At 41.7% G+C, this 16,606-nt stretch overlaps 1 protein-coding gene and 1 long non-coding RNA gene across 6 annotated transcripts in view; one reads left to right on the top strand and one right to left on the bottom strand.

Annotated features, from left to right (window-relative positions):
- ARHGAP44 (Rho GTPase activating protein 44) overlaps nucleotides 1-2,549 on the bottom strand; it is a 202,981-nt gene extending 200,432 nt beyond the window's left edge. For 3 of the 5 annotated variants that reach the window (XM_060204451.1, XM_060204452.1, XM_060204449.1), the window contains exon 1: nucleotides 2,063-2,547. In XM_060204451.1, coding sequence (XP_060060434.1) covers nucleotides 2,063-2,115 — 53 coding nt within the window. In that variant the 5' untranslated portion in view covers nucleotides 2,116-2,547. Of the gene's footprint in view, nucleotides 1-2,062 lie in introns of all 5 variants that reach the window. The other 2 variants (XM_060204450.1, XM_060204448.1) reach the window with 2 other exon arrangements.
- LOC132542070 (uncharacterized) lies at nucleotides 1,520-14,612 on the top strand. Its single transcript, XR_009553215.1, has 2 exons — nucleotides 1,520-1,770; nucleotides 14,295-14,612. It is a non-coding gene; the product is annotated as an uncharacterized LOC132542070 (long non-coding RNA).
- Nucleotides 14,613-16,606: the final 1,994 nt, after the last annotated feature.

Genomic DNA, 16,606 nt, shown 5'->3' with positions numbered 1-16,606 from the left:
TCACTCAAGGATCTGGGCTCAAGCACCCATTCCCAACCTGTAGGGGAGATGCTTCACAGGCAGCAAAGCAGGTCTGCATGTGCCTGTCTTTCTCCCTCTCTATCTCAGTTTCTCTCACCCCTACCCAATAAAAATGGGGGGAAAAGCCACCAGGAGCAGCGGATTCATAGTGCTGGCACTGAGCCCCAGTGATAATCAACCCTGGAGGCAATAAATAGTTTTATGCCCAAGGCTCACAAATTTCCCACTTTGAAATGAACCCTTCAAAGAGACAGCAGAATTGTATACCTCAGAGAAGCCAGGAAAGAAACACAAACACCTTCTCAACATTGAGACTTGAACACTGAACTGAAACCCCAAGACCAAGTAGATGAGTAGTCCAAGACTACCAGTAGAAGGTTTCCAATCACTTGCAAGGTTGACCTGATGTGACGACTGATGCCAGCCTGCAGGGTGATGCAGAAGTCAAGAACTTAAGATCGGTCAGCTTGATTGTCAACTACTAGACAATCAAGACCAGACCTCAGTATCCAACGTATGAGAAAAGCAAACCACAGGAGTCCGTATCTGTGGCAATACCATGCCAGAAATCTGGGCTAAAATGACTCTGTTATTCAGAAATTCTCCCTCATGTTAAAGCACATGTGTTTGGGAAGGAAAAAACAAATCCAAGTCAATTTTAAACATTGTTACTTGGAAACCATCTGGAGTCCAAAGCAACACTGAGAAGGCACTGTATTCCCTACTCTCCAATGCCCACTACTATTAGGGCTGTAATATTCCTTATTCACCAGGGATGATCCCAACCCCACCCTACAGTGTTCCTGGCTCCACTTCCCACCCAAGAAAGGTATTTGGTTTCTTGATAAGCCTAGTGGAGAGCCCTCTGTGTGTTGAGCCTGCACTTGAATCTGCACCTAAGGCTGGGTTCTTGTACACCTGAGTTCCTTTACCACAGCAACAACAAGGATCTCTCTCCAGAAGCAGAAGTCCCATGGGGGGATGGGGGGAAGGGGGAGGGATCTGCTTTACCTAAAAATCCTGTGTTCACAACCTGTCTAGCTTTGGAAAAGGACCCACCAGAAAAGCCTTATGTAACATTAATAAACGTTGGCACCCAGCAGAGCCGCTGCTAGAGACACTAGCCCAGATGTAGCTAGTCCATTTTCACTGTGCTGACAGCAGGCTGGGTCTTGCTGATTCCTGGGGCCTGGCTCTTCTTGACTGTAGGCTCCTGTTCCTCCGTCCAGCCTGGCTGTGAGCCTCTGCTCATCTCATCTTCCAGAGTTGGGTCTTCCTTTAGGTAGCCTCCTTCCCTCCCCTCCGTTTCTCCCTCCCTTCACAGAAAACAGTCTTAGGACCAAGCACCGCCATACCACCAGCACCTTCCCTACCCATCCGCCGTCTCCCCCACACACCCCCGCCCCCCATCCTTTTCGGATCCTCTCTCCACACCACCCACCCGGCCAGAAAAAGATCTAGCATCTCGGCACAGACACAGTCCCAGAAAACAAACACAGCAGGAGCGGGAAGGAGGGGGAGGGCAGCTCAGTTCTCCCAAGCAGACCAGGCCGCACACTTCCCTATGACACCCCACCTCCCCTCCCCGCCACCCCCGAGAGATTCGGGGAAACTCGGGCGCAGGGGAGGGACCTTGGGAGAGTGACTGCGGTTTGGCTGCCTCCAGCACCCATCCGAGCAAACACCTGTTTCCAGAAAGCTGTGTGGCCAGAGGGAGCCGGGATCCCGGGGACAGGCAGGGAGGACAAGGTGAGGGGGCAGCTGGGGCCGCAGGTAAGGGATGCGTCACACTGTGCGCTGGGCAACCCGGGCCTTGGAGCAGCAGCCGCGGGTGGAGGAGTGAGGAGGGCTTTGGAGGGTGAAGGAAGTTCACAGAGTATGGGGTAGAGGGGTGGGGGGTGTTGGGGAGGTCGTGCCTGCAGGCGGCGCCCCTAGGGATCAGAGCAGGGAGGGAGGGAGGAAGGCAGGAAGAGGGCTGGTTCCAGCACCTGCGCCCTGGGCGCATGCAGCCTCCAGGGCGCGCACCAAGCGGGTGACCTACCTGCCCACCGTCTGGTTGGCCAGCTGGCGCATACGATTGAACTGCTTCTTCATCGTGGCCGGGCTGCAGCGATAGTCCGGGAAACCGGGGAAGGGGTGGGGTTGGGGAATGGGATGGGATGGGATGGGGTGGGATGGGGTGGGGGTGGGGATGGGGGGGAGGACGGAGGAGCCTGGAAGTCCGCCGCAGGGTTACATGGCTCCCGAGAGGAGCCTCCCGGGTGACGGCGGCGGCACTGCGGAGCCTCCCGGAGCCGCCTGACTCCCCACGGAGGGCACCACCGCCTACTCCACCTCCCGCTGCAACATCCCGCTCGACGGTGCAGCGGCGCCTACATAGTCACACCCGGGGCTGCCCCGGGCGCCCTCCAGGTCCTCACGGCTGTCTGCCCCCCTTCAAGCCCCAGCCTCAGCCCGGCACCGGGACCTAGCAATCTCCGCAGGCTGGCTGGCCCGCTGGCAAAGGTGGTGGTGGTGATAGGAGGGGGTATTGCCCCCGCTGCGCCTGTGCAGGGCACGCCGTGCATGCTGGGACTTGTAGTTTGTGTCCAGGTACCCACCTTTCCTCGGGGCAAAGTTGGTACCGTGGAGGAGTGCCAGGTGGGAGGAGGGAAGATCGCTTATGGCTTTGCACCGTAGTATTCTAGAAAGAGAAACGGTTTTGGGAGCCAGGTGGTGGCGCACCTACTTGAATGTACATGTTACAATGCACAAGGACCAGGGTTCAAGCCCCTGGCCCCCACCTTCAGGGGAAAGCTTTATGAGTGGTGAAGCAGGACTGTGGGTGTCTACTTCTGGTTGTTTTTTTTTTTTTTTTTTTACCCTAGTAGCCCCGTTCCCTCTGTATTTCTAGCTATCTCTATCCAATCAATAAAGATAATAAAAAATGTAAAAAAAAAAAAAAAAAAAAAAAAAGGAAAAAGAAACGACTTCCTGTCTTGTTAGAAAAAGCAGAACCAAGCATGCAACGGTTAAGTACAGAAAGTGAACATCTGGCTTTCTTGGTATTTTCAGTGGATGTGCAGCCTTACTGAGCTGAACTCACAGAGGAAGGTTAATGTCAACTAGTGCTGTCTCATAAATGTTCACACCATCTGACTAAGGCTGAGGTGCAAGGTGAAATGGAGGCACAAAGGTTGAAGGAAGATTTTTGAACCAGGTATAGATGCTTTGTATCCAAGATGTTTTCACCTTGATTTTCATTAAGCCCAATAGGAGTCAACAGGGAGGAAGGGCATACTAATAGTGACATTATCAATGGACCCGAATGGATGAGAATAGGTTTCTCATCTGGCCAAGATTCTGCACTCAAAGCTATTTATATTTTCCTCTTATACTGCAAAGGAGAGCTGAGGACATCAACTTTGGAAGGCCTGGTGCCATCTACATAGCATTATCACATCAGCATCTGGTGGCTTTTGCAAAGGACTCTATCCTTAGGAAAAGATAGGTGATTGCAATAAGATTTTCATCTTTGTCAAATAAGAACAATGTCGTTGAGTGTCTGAGCAAACACTTCACACATTAAAATTCCAGATAACAGTTATATGACCTTAACAAAAGTGCATAACCTTTTCAAACCTTTAATTTCTCATGTCTAATATAATAAAAAAAAAAAAACACGACCCAATAGATTGCAAAGATTAAAAGCTATCTGTCAAATTACCAATCTAAAGCAACATATACATTTCTTCATAATATACTATTCCCTTACCACAAACGTTGTCATGGTTAGTGTAAGAGAGAAAAACTACTTCTTAAACATAAATGTTCTTTTGACTATCTAAAAATTAGCCTTTTGAAATGGAATGTTCTGCATATACTGATTATGGCTGCAAGACGTCCTAAATATGATCCTAAGTATCTTGCTGGCCAGGTGAACAAGAAATGGTTTGAGGCATTTCTTGGCTGAATAATCATGAAATCTTTAATTACTTTGCCTCTGCTTACTAGATCAACAGTTCTAGCTAATTTAGAAGGGAAGGCATTATTTAATTTTAACCAACTGTATTATACCTATAGTGTTGCTGTAACTCATAAAAACTGAAGTTCTTCCCATTTTAAAGCTAGGACACATACTTTTTATATGTAAAAATAGCAGTGAGACAATAAGGGCACTGGATGATTTCAGGTGAGGCTATCTATGTCAATATCTGGAATTATACAGTCACAGTAGTAGCTCCTAGCTATGTGGCTATTAAAAATTAAATGACTTAGAGTTAACGGAATTAAAACTTATGTTCTTTGATAATACACATTGTAGGGAGTCGGGCAGTAGTGCAGCGGGTTAAGCGCACGTGGTACAAAGCGCAAGGACCATCATAAGGATCCCAGTTGGAGCCCCCGGCTCCCCACCTGCAGGGGAGTCGCTTCACAGGCTTCACAAGTGGTGAAGCAGGTCTGCAGGTGTCTCTCTTTCTCTCCCCCTCTCTGTCTTCTCCTTCTCTCTCCATTTCTCTCTGTCCTATCCAACAACGACGACACCAACAACAATAATAACTACAACAATAAAACAACAAGGGCAACAAAAAGGAATAAATAAATTTAATAAAATAATACACATTGTAAATGCTCAAGAACTACAAGTGTCTAGCGGGGTATTGTGTGGCATAGCACAGAGCTAGGGCATTCCTTTCTTATTTTATTTATTTTTTAATTTATTTATTATTGGATAGAGACAGAGAGAAATTGAGAGGGGAGGAGGAGATAGAGAGGAAGAGAGGCAGAGAGACATCCGCAGCCCTGCCTTGTCACTTGTGAAGCTTCCTCCCTGCAGGTGGGGACCAGGGGCTTGAACCTGGGTCCTTGTGTACTGTAACATGAGCACTGTTACTGTTACTCTTCTGCTCTTTCAAACCAGGCTTCAGAAACACATATGGAAGACTATATATATATATTTTTTTTAATTTTCCCCGTTGTTGCCCTTGTTTATCTTCGTAGTTGTTGTTATTATTGTTGTTATTACTGTCGTAATAACAACATATATATATATTTTTGTAATTTTATTTATTTATCTTCCCTTTTGTTGCCCTTGTTGTCTTTTTATTGTTGTTGTAGTTGATTTCGTCGTTGTTGGATAGGACAGAGAGAAATGGAGAGAGGAGGGGAAGACAGAGAGGAGGAGAGAAAGATAGACACCTGCAGACCTGCTTCACCGCCTGTGAAGCGACTCCCCTGCAGGTGAGGAGCCGGGGGCTCGAACCGGGATCCTCATGCCTGTCCTTGCGCTTAGCACCACCTGCGCTTAACCCGCTGCGCTACCGCCAGGCTCCCATACTTTTTTTTTAAAGAAAAGAGTTTTGAGTTTCAAGAAGATGGACTTTAGAGATCTGACAGTCTATGCCACAGGTTGTAGCATTTGTAGATTGTTCTCTTCTTAGTCTAGATAGCAAAACTACAGACCATAATGTATTAAAAATAATGATGGGAGTTAGGCGGTAGCACAGCGGGTTAAGCACAGGTGATGCAAAGCGCAAGGACCTGCATGAGGATCCTGGTTCGAGCCTCCGGCTCCCCACCTGCAGGGGAGCCGCTTCATAAGCGGTGAAGCAGGTCTACAGGTGTCTATCTTTCTCTCCCCCTCTCTGTCTTCTCCTCCTCTCTCCATTTCTCTCTGTCCTATCCATCAACGACGATGTCGATAATAACAACAACAATAACTCCAACAATAAAACAAGGGCAACCAAAAGGGAATAAATAAATAAATAAATACATACATACATAAAAATAATGATGAGGGTGGAGAGAAAGAAAAGTTGATGATTCGTGTGTGGATTTCATTAGAGTTCAAAATCTCACCGCCTATCAATTCCTCTGGGGAGGGATTGTATTTCACCTACCTTATTGACGTCAAGACTTACTGCATGGTTTTCTTTGGACTAAGAATATGCAGATAAGTGATTTGTACCATTTCTGGGCAGAATTTTTGAGAGCTGTTTTTGCAGGTTCACCCCCACTGTTGCTTTCTTTACAGTAAGACCACAAAGAGACCCGTTAGAAGTTGCTGTGGAACAGTCACGACTATCCAGCTAGAGTGGAAAATATTCTATGTCGTTGTTGTTGTTGTGTTGTTGTTGTTGTTGTTGTCGTTGTTGTTACTGCAGCACATTTGAGTCTGAGCTAAGCACTATATTTGTCTTTCTGAGTAAGTGGTTTGTACCTGGCCTCTTCCCATACTCACAACTTGGATTGGATACAGGCAAACTGAAGTTGGATGCTTCAGATATCTTTGGGGAGGATGAATGCAGTGGAAGATTTGAGTACCATTGCTGAAGTGAGGCTTAAGAGCAGCAAAATTCACAGAGAGACTCTGTGTCTTAGAAGGTCTAGTAGCATGTTCAGTGGGGAAGCAATGACAGAAGCCAGACCTTCCATTTTCTGCATCCCATAGTGATCCTGGTGCATACTCCCAGAGGGATAAAGAATAGGAAAGTTATCAGGGGAGTTCTGGTGGTGGGAACTGTGTGGAATTGTACCCCTCTTATCTTATGGTCTTGTCAGTGTTTCTATTTTATAAATAACTAATAATAATAAATTCTATATTTCCTTGGTATTCAGGAAGTTGTCAAAAAGAGAACATAGTTTATACTCTTCCTAATGTAAACTAATTAATTAATAAATATTCAGTTAAAAATAAAAGAAGGTCAAGTGTGCAAAGTGCCTACACCATAGGCAAGCATGTGTAATATATATATATTGGTCATGAGTGTGCCTTAAGAGTTTACAAACCCACCTGGAAGAGCTGGATGGGAACACTTTGGGGAACAATTACGAAGAGAAGGCAACAATGGCCAAGAGGAGTCAGAAGCAAGTACTTCATTGCCTGAAATTTAATCCCTGCCTCCAGAAGAGATGACTTAAAGATTTAAATTAAATAGATTTGGAGAAAAGGGGGTGAGAAATGTGAAAGCCAAAAATGGAAGGGGGAGAAGAAAGATTCTATTTCTTATACAACTGACTTTGTTCAGTGAGATGACTACATATTTCCTGCACCTGTTGACCTTACGCTTGGCCACAAGAATGCTTTACTCGATAAAATATGACCTTCTTACTTGCTTAAAAAAAACGTGGTAGTACTCTCTTTATCTGAGAAATATTTCCTTTGAAATTTGATATTCCACTTAGGAGCCTCTGAATTAGAGTGAGTGTAGTCACTTTATTCTTAGTCCACCTAACTTAGAGTTGCTCTGCCCACCATGGGAGTCATGAGAGACATGTAGTTGTTTATATTTAAATTTAATATTAAATTAAGGTAGTTAGACATTCAACAACACTAGCCATATTTTGAATAGTCACAAAGAACATGGGGTTATTGTCTACCATTTCAGACAGTGCAAAATAGAAGATCTTTGTTCTCAAAGAATTCTCTGCTGGACAATACTGGTTTATTTAAATAGAAGTTGGAAAGACAATCAGGAAATATATAGCTTGGTAAATGAGAGGAAACTGAACAGGATGTGACAGGGACTGTTTAACTATGGCCAGTTATTTTATTTGATCCTTCCAGAGTACTCCTTTCTCACCTACTATGTGGGATTTATAATGTAAGATCTCTAATCCATTATAAGTTTAGGGAATCAATGAATCAAGAAATCAATTTATTTGGGTTGGATGGTAGCGCAGAAAGTTAAGTGCACGTGGTGTGAAGTGAAAGGACTTAGCGTGAGGATCCTGGTTTGAGCCCCGGGCTCCCCACCTGTAGGGGAGTCGCTTCACAAGCAGGTCTGCAGGTGTCTGTCTTTTTCTCCTCCTCTCTGTCTTCCCCTCCTCTCTCCATTTCTCTTTGTCCTATCCAACAACGAGGACACCAATAACAACAACAACAATAATAACCACAACAAAGATAAAACAATAAAGGCAACAAAAAAGAGGGTGGGAAGGGAAATAATCTCCAGGAGCAGTGGATCCGTGGTGTAGGCACCGAGCCTCAGCAATAACCCTGGAGGCAAAAAAAAAAAAAAAAGAAAGAAAGAAAAAGAAAAAAGAAATCTGTTTACAATAAACTTGTTTATTCAGACATGCCTAAGTTGTCCAATATTTAATATATGTAAATATTGAGGCATATCTACTTCACTCCTATGAGAATGTCATGCATTAGAAAGGAAATAAAAACAAATGTTTGAGTGGTTGCAGGAGTAAAGGAACCTTTCTATACTGCTGGGGGTGGAATGTAAATTAGTCCAACTCCTCTAGAGAGCAGTCTAGAGAACTCTGATAAGACTAGGATGGACATACCCGATGATCCTGCAATTCCTCTCCTGGGAACCAAACACACCCATCCTAAGTGCTCTATACACGTCCGTGTTCATGGCAGCACAATTTGTAATAGCCCAAACTTGGAAGCAACCTAGGTGTCCAACAACAGATGAGTGGCTATGAGAGTTTTGGCCTGGAATCCTATTCAACTATTAAAAATGATGAAGTCACCATCTTCACCTCATCTTGGTGGAGCTTGAGGCATGCGTGTTAAATGAGATAAGCCAGAAAGAGAAGGATGACTATGACATGATCTCACTCATGGGCAGAACTTAAAGAACAAGAAAGTGAGAGAAAAAGACAAAGTAATACTTGGACCGGCTTGGTGTGTTGCACCAAAGCAAAGGATTCTGGGAGAGGAGGATAAGAAGAAGATGGAAGGAGGGGGACTTTCAGGTCCCAGTACTTGATAAAGGAAAAAGACCCAAATTGGAGCTGAGAGTGTCTTACACACATCTATCTTGGTGAGATGAGAAATTGTGCCAACAACTGAATTGTAAACCACTAAGCTTTCAGTGTATGTGTGTGTGTGTGTGTGGGGGGGTATCAGTGGTACTCTTAACCTGAAAGCTGGTATCCTACTCAGATTCCAAACATCATTATACCTTCAGGTATCTATCCAGCCTACATAGTAAAGTACATCTATTAGTCCTAAGCATCTTTTACACAGGATGATACATGTTTCCATCGTTGGACATGGCAAACTGAAGTATCAGCCTCGATTTTTTTTTTTAGAACTCCTTTACCATGGCAATAAAAAAGCATATTTTGCTATCTAATAACTTTGGACTTGACTGTGTGACTGCTTTGACCAGTGGCATGTGGGTGAGATTGAGCTGTCCCTTCTCCACACTATGTATTAAAAGCTGTTGTACATATTAAAAAATAGTGAATTCACCTTTTTTTTTTTTACCCCATCTTGGATGGAGTTTGAAGAAATCATGTTAAATGAGATAAGTTAGAAACAAAAGGATGAATTTGGGATGATCTCACTCATAGGCAGAAGTTGAAAAACAAGATCAGAAGGGAAAACACTCAGCAGAACTTGGACTGGAGTTGGTGTAATGCACCAAAGTAAATTTATGGGCTGGGGAGATGGGGAAGGGTTCATTCAGGTCCTGGAACATGATGACAGAGGAGGACCTAGTGGGGGTTGTATTATTATGTGGAAATGTTATACATGTACAAACTATTCTATGTTACTGTCAACCGTAAACCATTAATCCCCCAATAAAGAATTTTTTTTTTAAAAAAGATGCTATATATTTTTCCTCTTGTCCTCATGTCCTTATGCCACTACCAGAGAAACTTCTCCCAGATAGCTACTTGTCTTTTGCCTTGGGATCCAGAAACAACATATATGGAACAGACCTGATACATATTGTATGAAGCAAAAGTCAAAGGAGTAATAGAAAAAGAAAGGGAAAAAAGAAGGAAAAACTAAAAGACTCAATTTCTAAAATAAGAAAAAGCATCTAATCACAGATGCAAAAAAAATTATGAAAGCATACTTTTGAAATTTGTGCTGACTTATTTTAAACTAAGCTTCTTTCTTCCACCAAGAAAATGTAAATTTCTATAGGTGTCTCAACAATATGTTGCAAATATGAATAGACCAATAGTACAGAAGAAAGTAAAAAAGTTACAGAACAACACTTTCCAAAAGTAGGCAGACCCAGATGGTTTTCTGGGAAGTACTTTCAAAACTTCAAACTTCAAGGAGCTAAAATTCCTCTGCTATTTAAAATAGCCCAGAGCCCAGAAAGAAAATTAAAGCAACTCAATTAAATTGATTTAAAACTGTTACTAAACACGATGAAGACAACACAGACATGGAGACAACCAACCAGTACTACCTACAAAATTATAAACAAACAGCAATAGGCAACCTGGGAGGTGGCTCAGCAGATAAAGTTCTGGACTTTCAAATATAAGTTTCTAAGTTCAGTCCCCAGCACAGCCACATACCATAGCGATTCCCTGGTTCTCTTTCTCTCCTCCTCTCTCATTTATAAAGTAAATAAAAGTGTTTAAAGATGTTTTAAATTATTAATAAAAGTAAGTAATTAAACTGTTAACAGGAAAGTCCAACCACCTATAAGTACATACATTTTTAAAAAAAGTTTTAGTCTTTATTTGTTTATTGGATAGAGATGCCAGAAACTGGAGGGAAGAGGGTGATAGAGAGGAAGAAAGACAGAGAGACACCTGCAGCACTGCTTCTCCACTTGCCAAGCTTTCTCATTGCAGGTGGGGGCCAGGGGCTCGAACCTGGGTCTTTGTGCTTTGTAACATATGCGCTCAACCAAGTGCGCCACCACCCAGCCTTGTAGTACATACATTTTCAATGGTGCTTGTTGAAAGAGAAAAAAAAATGCAGTCAACATAAAAATGAAAACCATGCATTTTCTTATTAACCAAGAAATATTGACGCTTATAAACAGACGTTTTCAAAAATGGAATATCACTATTCTCAGGTCAATATGTACCTTCCTACCGGCTCTTATTTCAAATATCACCAAGTAATATCTTGGTGGCTAAAACTTTGCACACTCGCTTACTTTCATAAAATAAAAGCAAACAGTTCTACATCAAAGTGCAATGTTTTCAGTTTCTTTATATGTATTACCAGATTATTTATTAGAAAAATAGTGGGAGCGTTTTGCCACTTCACCCACTGGACATTCAAGGTTCCATCTTCTAACCGCCCTGAGACTAGGAAAGAAATGACAATATTATGGGATTTGAATTTGCTCTGTGAAAAACCCAGATTTGAGTCCTGCCCCCATTGCAGGAAAGACAGCTTCAGTGCTATGATTTCTTTTCCTCTGACTCTCTATTTCAATCTAAAAAAACCCCCAAAACTCAGTCTTGAAAGGTGAATGACCAAAAGAAAAATTATATATATATATATATATATATATATATATATATATATATCACATTAAGCATTTTTCTACATTACATGGCTATTAGTATTTTTTTAAATAATTTTTAAATTTATTTTATGAGAGAGAGAGAGAGAGAGAGAGAAACAGAGAGAAGAAAGACCAGAGCACTGATCAACTCTGGCTTATAGTGGCACTGGGGATTTTGAACTTGGATCTTCAGAGTCTCAGACACGAGAACCTTTTGCATAACTATTATGCTGTCTCCCCAGCTGAATATTTTTTCTTCATTTGATTATCTACCTTTTTTATGACTTCAGTCCATTTATTTCCTCTTGTGAGGTTCCATATTATTGGTTTTTAAAGATTTCTTCAGAGGGGCCAGACAGTGGCGCACCTGGTTAAGCATACACATTACAGTGCGCAAGGACCCAGCTTCAAGCCCCTGGTCCCCACCTTTCATGTTAAAAATATGTAGGATAAAGCTATATTGTCTCCATCAAATAAGTCAAAGCTGTGATGGTTTAGGTAAATAAACATTCAAGTGCCATAACTCAAAGTTTTTCTAGTTTCTGCTTTTATTACTATGACCTCCATGAATCTGGGAAGTTAATCTTAAGAATTCAGAGAAATGCCCGGCAGTGGGAAAGTTATGCAAGGAGAAATGAAAAAAATATTTTTAAACTCTGATTTGTATTCTTGGTGAGAACTGAGAGAACATTGCTTTAATATGACAGGAACTGGTTGCCCTGAAAAAGAGCCACATTAAACAAGAAAGAGTTCTTAGACAAGAAACACATGACTCCCAAACAAATAAAACCCAACAGAGACAGGAAGTAACAGATTTGACAATGCTCAGATTGGAATTGTTACTTCTGAAGACAGACTGGGAAAATGTTCTCTAAATTCATTGAAGAAAAAGTAGGCATATCAATGAAGTGAAATGGAAAGGAAAAGAGACATGCATGCTACCTTTCTCAGAAAAATCAAAAAAAGTTTGTAAATAGAACTTCCAGAGCAGATGAAGAAGAAACATGCCTTAAAATTATTATTTTTTATTTATAAAAAGGAAACACTGAAAAAAACCATAGGATAAGAGGGGTACAACTCCACACAATTCCCACCACCAGATCTCCGTATCCCATCCCCTCCCCTGATAGCTTCCCTTTTCTTTAACCCTGTGGGAGTATGGACCCAGGATCATAATGGAATGCAGAAGGTGGAAGGTCTGGCTTCTGTAATTGCTTCCCTGCTGAACATGGGCATTGACAGGTTGATCCATACTCCCAGCCTGCCTCTCTCTTCCCCTAGTAGGGTGAGGCTCGGCTCTTGGGAATCAGAGCTCCAGGACACATTGGTGGGGTTGTCTGTCCAGGGAAGTCTGGTTGGCATTATGCTAGTAGCATCTGGAACCTGGTGGCTGAAAAGAGAGTTAACATACAAAGCCAAACAAATTGTTGAACAATCATGAACCTAAAGGCTGGAATAGTGCAGATGAAGAGTTGGGGGGTCCTCCATTTTGTAGATAACTAGTAGGCATATTTTAGTTATATTCCAAAGGGCATGTGGCTATACTAGTTTTTTGTCGTCGTTTTTTTTCCCCTGAGCCTTAAATCTAATATGCAGATAGATCCAAGTTATTGTCTGGGGGGTTGATATCATGGCTGGAAAAGGAACAGAAAGCTGGATCAGGGATGAAAGTAGCTCCCTAATATTGGAAAGGAGTATAAATATTGTTGACTGTAAACCCCATTGATTTGATTTGGTCTGGGACCCATATTCAGCCTATGCGACCTCTACATCTCTGCTCACATTCTGTGGTCATGAGTAGGAAAGTATTTTGTAGAGCTAAAAAAAAGGCCCTGGTCAAAATTAAAGTTATTCAATAAGTGCCAGAATATAATACTACACAGAGTTCCATAGGTTTATCTTGATAGCACTCTTAAATTCAAAGATCGATATATACACTTTATTATGTTTTTGAATGTTGCCAAGAAAGCAAATCTTGAAAATCCTCTACATTAAACAAAAAGTGTAATTGTCTATGTTGATGATTTATTGTGGTGATCATTTTGAAATCTATCTATCTATAGACATATATATGTAATTATTATTTTATAATTCTTTGATATTTTTTATATCAATTATTTCTGAATTTTTAAAAACCAAGATGATAACAAAAACAAAGATATATTCAAATGTATATAATCAAAGAATTTTGTCTTTGATGAAAAAAACTGGAGTTGCTTCACCCTTGCATCTTCTACCTTCAATGCCAGTAAAAACTGTTAGCAACTTCACAGGGTTCCAATAGCAATAAGTTGTAATACAAGTCTACGTCTAATGTAACATTCACAAACAAGGGCAAAGGGAGTTATATTGTATATATAATAGCTAGAAAGGTTTATCAGCAATCTATTCTGTAAAGATTATTCCTAAGAAATTACAAAGAATTAAAAGTTAAATAAAGACCAGAAAAGAAAATTTTCTACAGGAGCTTGGGGTAGACAAGAAATTACTTTTAACATGACATTAAAAAAAAGCCTATGACCTTAAAACTTTACTTAAAGACTTAGACAAATGAGTCCATTAGAGACAGTGAGAAAGCAATCTTCATAGTGAGAGGATATTTTCAATCATATGACCATCTAAGACTACAGAAAAAAATTCTACAGTACAAGGGGAGATATTTGGAAATCTAGAAGTAGACAAAAAAAAAAAGCTTGAAAATAGACTTACCACAGTATCAAACCTGAATGATCACAGAATATATGAAAAGTTGAATCATCTCATTATTCATCTAACATATACTAGTTGATATGACAGTTAAATACCCCCACATACTTTGGTCATGGCTAAGATGGAAAAGAACTGACAAGATCAAGTCTTGGTAAGGATATAGAACAATAAGAACTCATCCAATTTGATGGACAGGAAATTGGAACAAGAACTTTGAGGGCCAGGTAGTAGCTCACTCAGTTGAACACACACCTCTCCATGTTCAAGGGCTTTGGATTAAGTTTCTAGTCCCCATACGAAGGGGGAAGTTTCATGAGTGGAGGAGCAGTGCTAAAAGTGTCTCTCTTACAGGCTGGGAGTATGGATCAACCTGCCAACTCCCATGTTCAGCAGAGAAGCAATTACAGAAGCCAGACCTTCTACCTTCTGCATCCCATAATGATCCTGAGTCCATACTCCCAGAGGGATAAAGAAAAGGAAAGCTTTCAAAGGAGGAGATGGGATATGGAGTTCTGGTGGTGGGGATTATGTGGAGTTGTACCCCTCTTATCCTACGGTCTTGTCAATATTTCCATTTTATAAATGAATTTTAAAAAGTGTCTTTCCCTGTCTGCCTTCCCCTCTCAATTCTGTCTCTATCAAGAAAAATAAATAAAACTTTGAAAACTGTCTTGTATTAACAGCTAACACCAAGCAGTATATGCACCCCATGATACAACCATTTCAAGCATTCATCAGAAATAAGTACTTACAACAAACTCAGACTTCTCTTGTTCTCAAATTCATGGACATTCTCGCTCATCTTTGGACACAAAGACACAGTCAATCCAAGTCTTTCTGTGATGCTTAATTTCTCCAGCTGTATTATGATCAGGTAAAACCACCACAGCTCACATCATCCATGTTCTTAGTCCTTGCACAAGCTGCCAGTGCCTGGCCCACTCATTTTCCCTTATACTTTCATACCCACAGTGCTCTGTGCCTTGGTTCAAATTCCTATTGTCCCATTCCCTCCAAAACTCCTTTTTGCTATAGTCAACCTCAATCCTGCTACGCACAACATTAACGACTAGTAGTTCTCTTGGGCATTGCTACTTCTCTATCTCAAGAAAAAGCTGCCCAGGGGTCGGGCGGTGGTGCAGTGGGTTAAGCACACGTGGCGCAAAGTGCAGGGACGGGTGTAAGGATCCTGGTTCGAGCCCCTGGCTCCCCACCTGCAGTGGAGTCGCTTCACAGGCGGTGAAGCAGGTATGCAGGTGTCTATCTTTCTCTCCCCCTCTCTCTCTGTCTTCCCCTCCTCTCTCCATTTCTCTCTGTCCTATCCAACAACAAAGCAACGTCAACAATGGCAATAATAACCGCAACGAGGCTGCGACAACTAGGGCAACAAAAAGGGGGAAAAATGGCCTCCAGGAGCGGTGGATTCATGGTGCAGGCACCGAGCCCAGCAATAACCCTGGAGGGGAAAAAAAAAAAAAGAAAAAAAAAAAAGAAAAAGCTGCCCATCTTCTCCTCCCATATTCTTTGGAATGTAGGATTGGGATCAGAATCCTTCATAACCCTGTTCCTGCTTCAAAACCACTACTAACTCACCTTAATACAAAAGCACCTGCTCATTGGAGTCTTAATGCTGTGGGGTTCTGATGCTATAGACTATGGCATTCTGACTCCTTTTCTCTTTCCTTTTTCCCAGTTCCCAGTTACTTCTCATTTGTTGAAAAGTTTCAGAACCAGCTTTACCTAGTTATGCACTCAATATTCTTCTATCATCTTGGATTGTTTATATCTTTTTAGCTCAGTCACTCCAATGCTGGTCTTTGCAGTCTCTGGGCCTTGTCTGCCTCTATGACATTCACATCTTCTCTGTATCAGCTAAGTATCCCCATGGCATCCCTGAGTCATCATGGTAACTACTGTTAGCTTCAGATCTCTACCTCTAAAATCATCTTCTAGCCTGAAGATACATTTGCTTATTTCCCACTGCCTCAGGGGAACATGGGTAAAATGGTATAACACATGCATCAGAATCAGGCCAACTTGAGTTCCATTCTTGATTTTGACCATTTATTTACTCTATGCTCTAGGGCAAATTACTTCAATATCCACATAAAAAGTTGAGATAATAGAATCTAACTCTTAGAATTCAGAGAATCAAATAAAAATGTATGTGGAAATTGCCTATCTGGTGTTAAGACACATAGAATTAATAAACATCAGTTACTGTAGGAGGTTGCCTTATGATAAGCCTTCTGTTCTAATCTGTTTCAAAGAATATTTCTGTTATTATGGGGAGTCACCACTTTTATAATTTCCCTTGAGTATATTATACTTGTAAAGGCAGATGGGTTCTGAGGACAGATGCCTCCAACCTACCAAATAAATATAGTTTGTTATTCCAAATATTTTTGTTGTTGGGAATGCAGAATAAAAGTGGATCAATTTGTATATGAATTCAGGAGACTCTAAGGATAGAAGTTACCAAAAGGTCAAATCTTTTGCCTAAGATTTAAAGTTAAAGAAACCTTTGAGGTGAGGGAAAGCCAATTGGCTCTACCCAAGGTCTTGTTTCCAAGCAAGGGGCAAGGGACAAGATGAACCACTCAAATTACCTTGAAGCTTGAAAGAGATGAGACCAGCAACCTGGTCCCCTGTGGGGAGCCACA

This window comes from Erinaceus europaeus, chromosome 12, assembly GCF_950295315.1.
Source record: "Erinaceus europaeus chromosome 12, mEriEur2.1, whole genome shotgun sequence".
Taxonomy (NCBI): domain Eukaryota; kingdom Metazoa; phylum Chordata; class Mammalia; order Eulipotyphla; family Erinaceidae; genus Erinaceus; species Erinaceus europaeus.
This window is presented reverse-complemented; position numbering and strand designations above follow the sequence as displayed.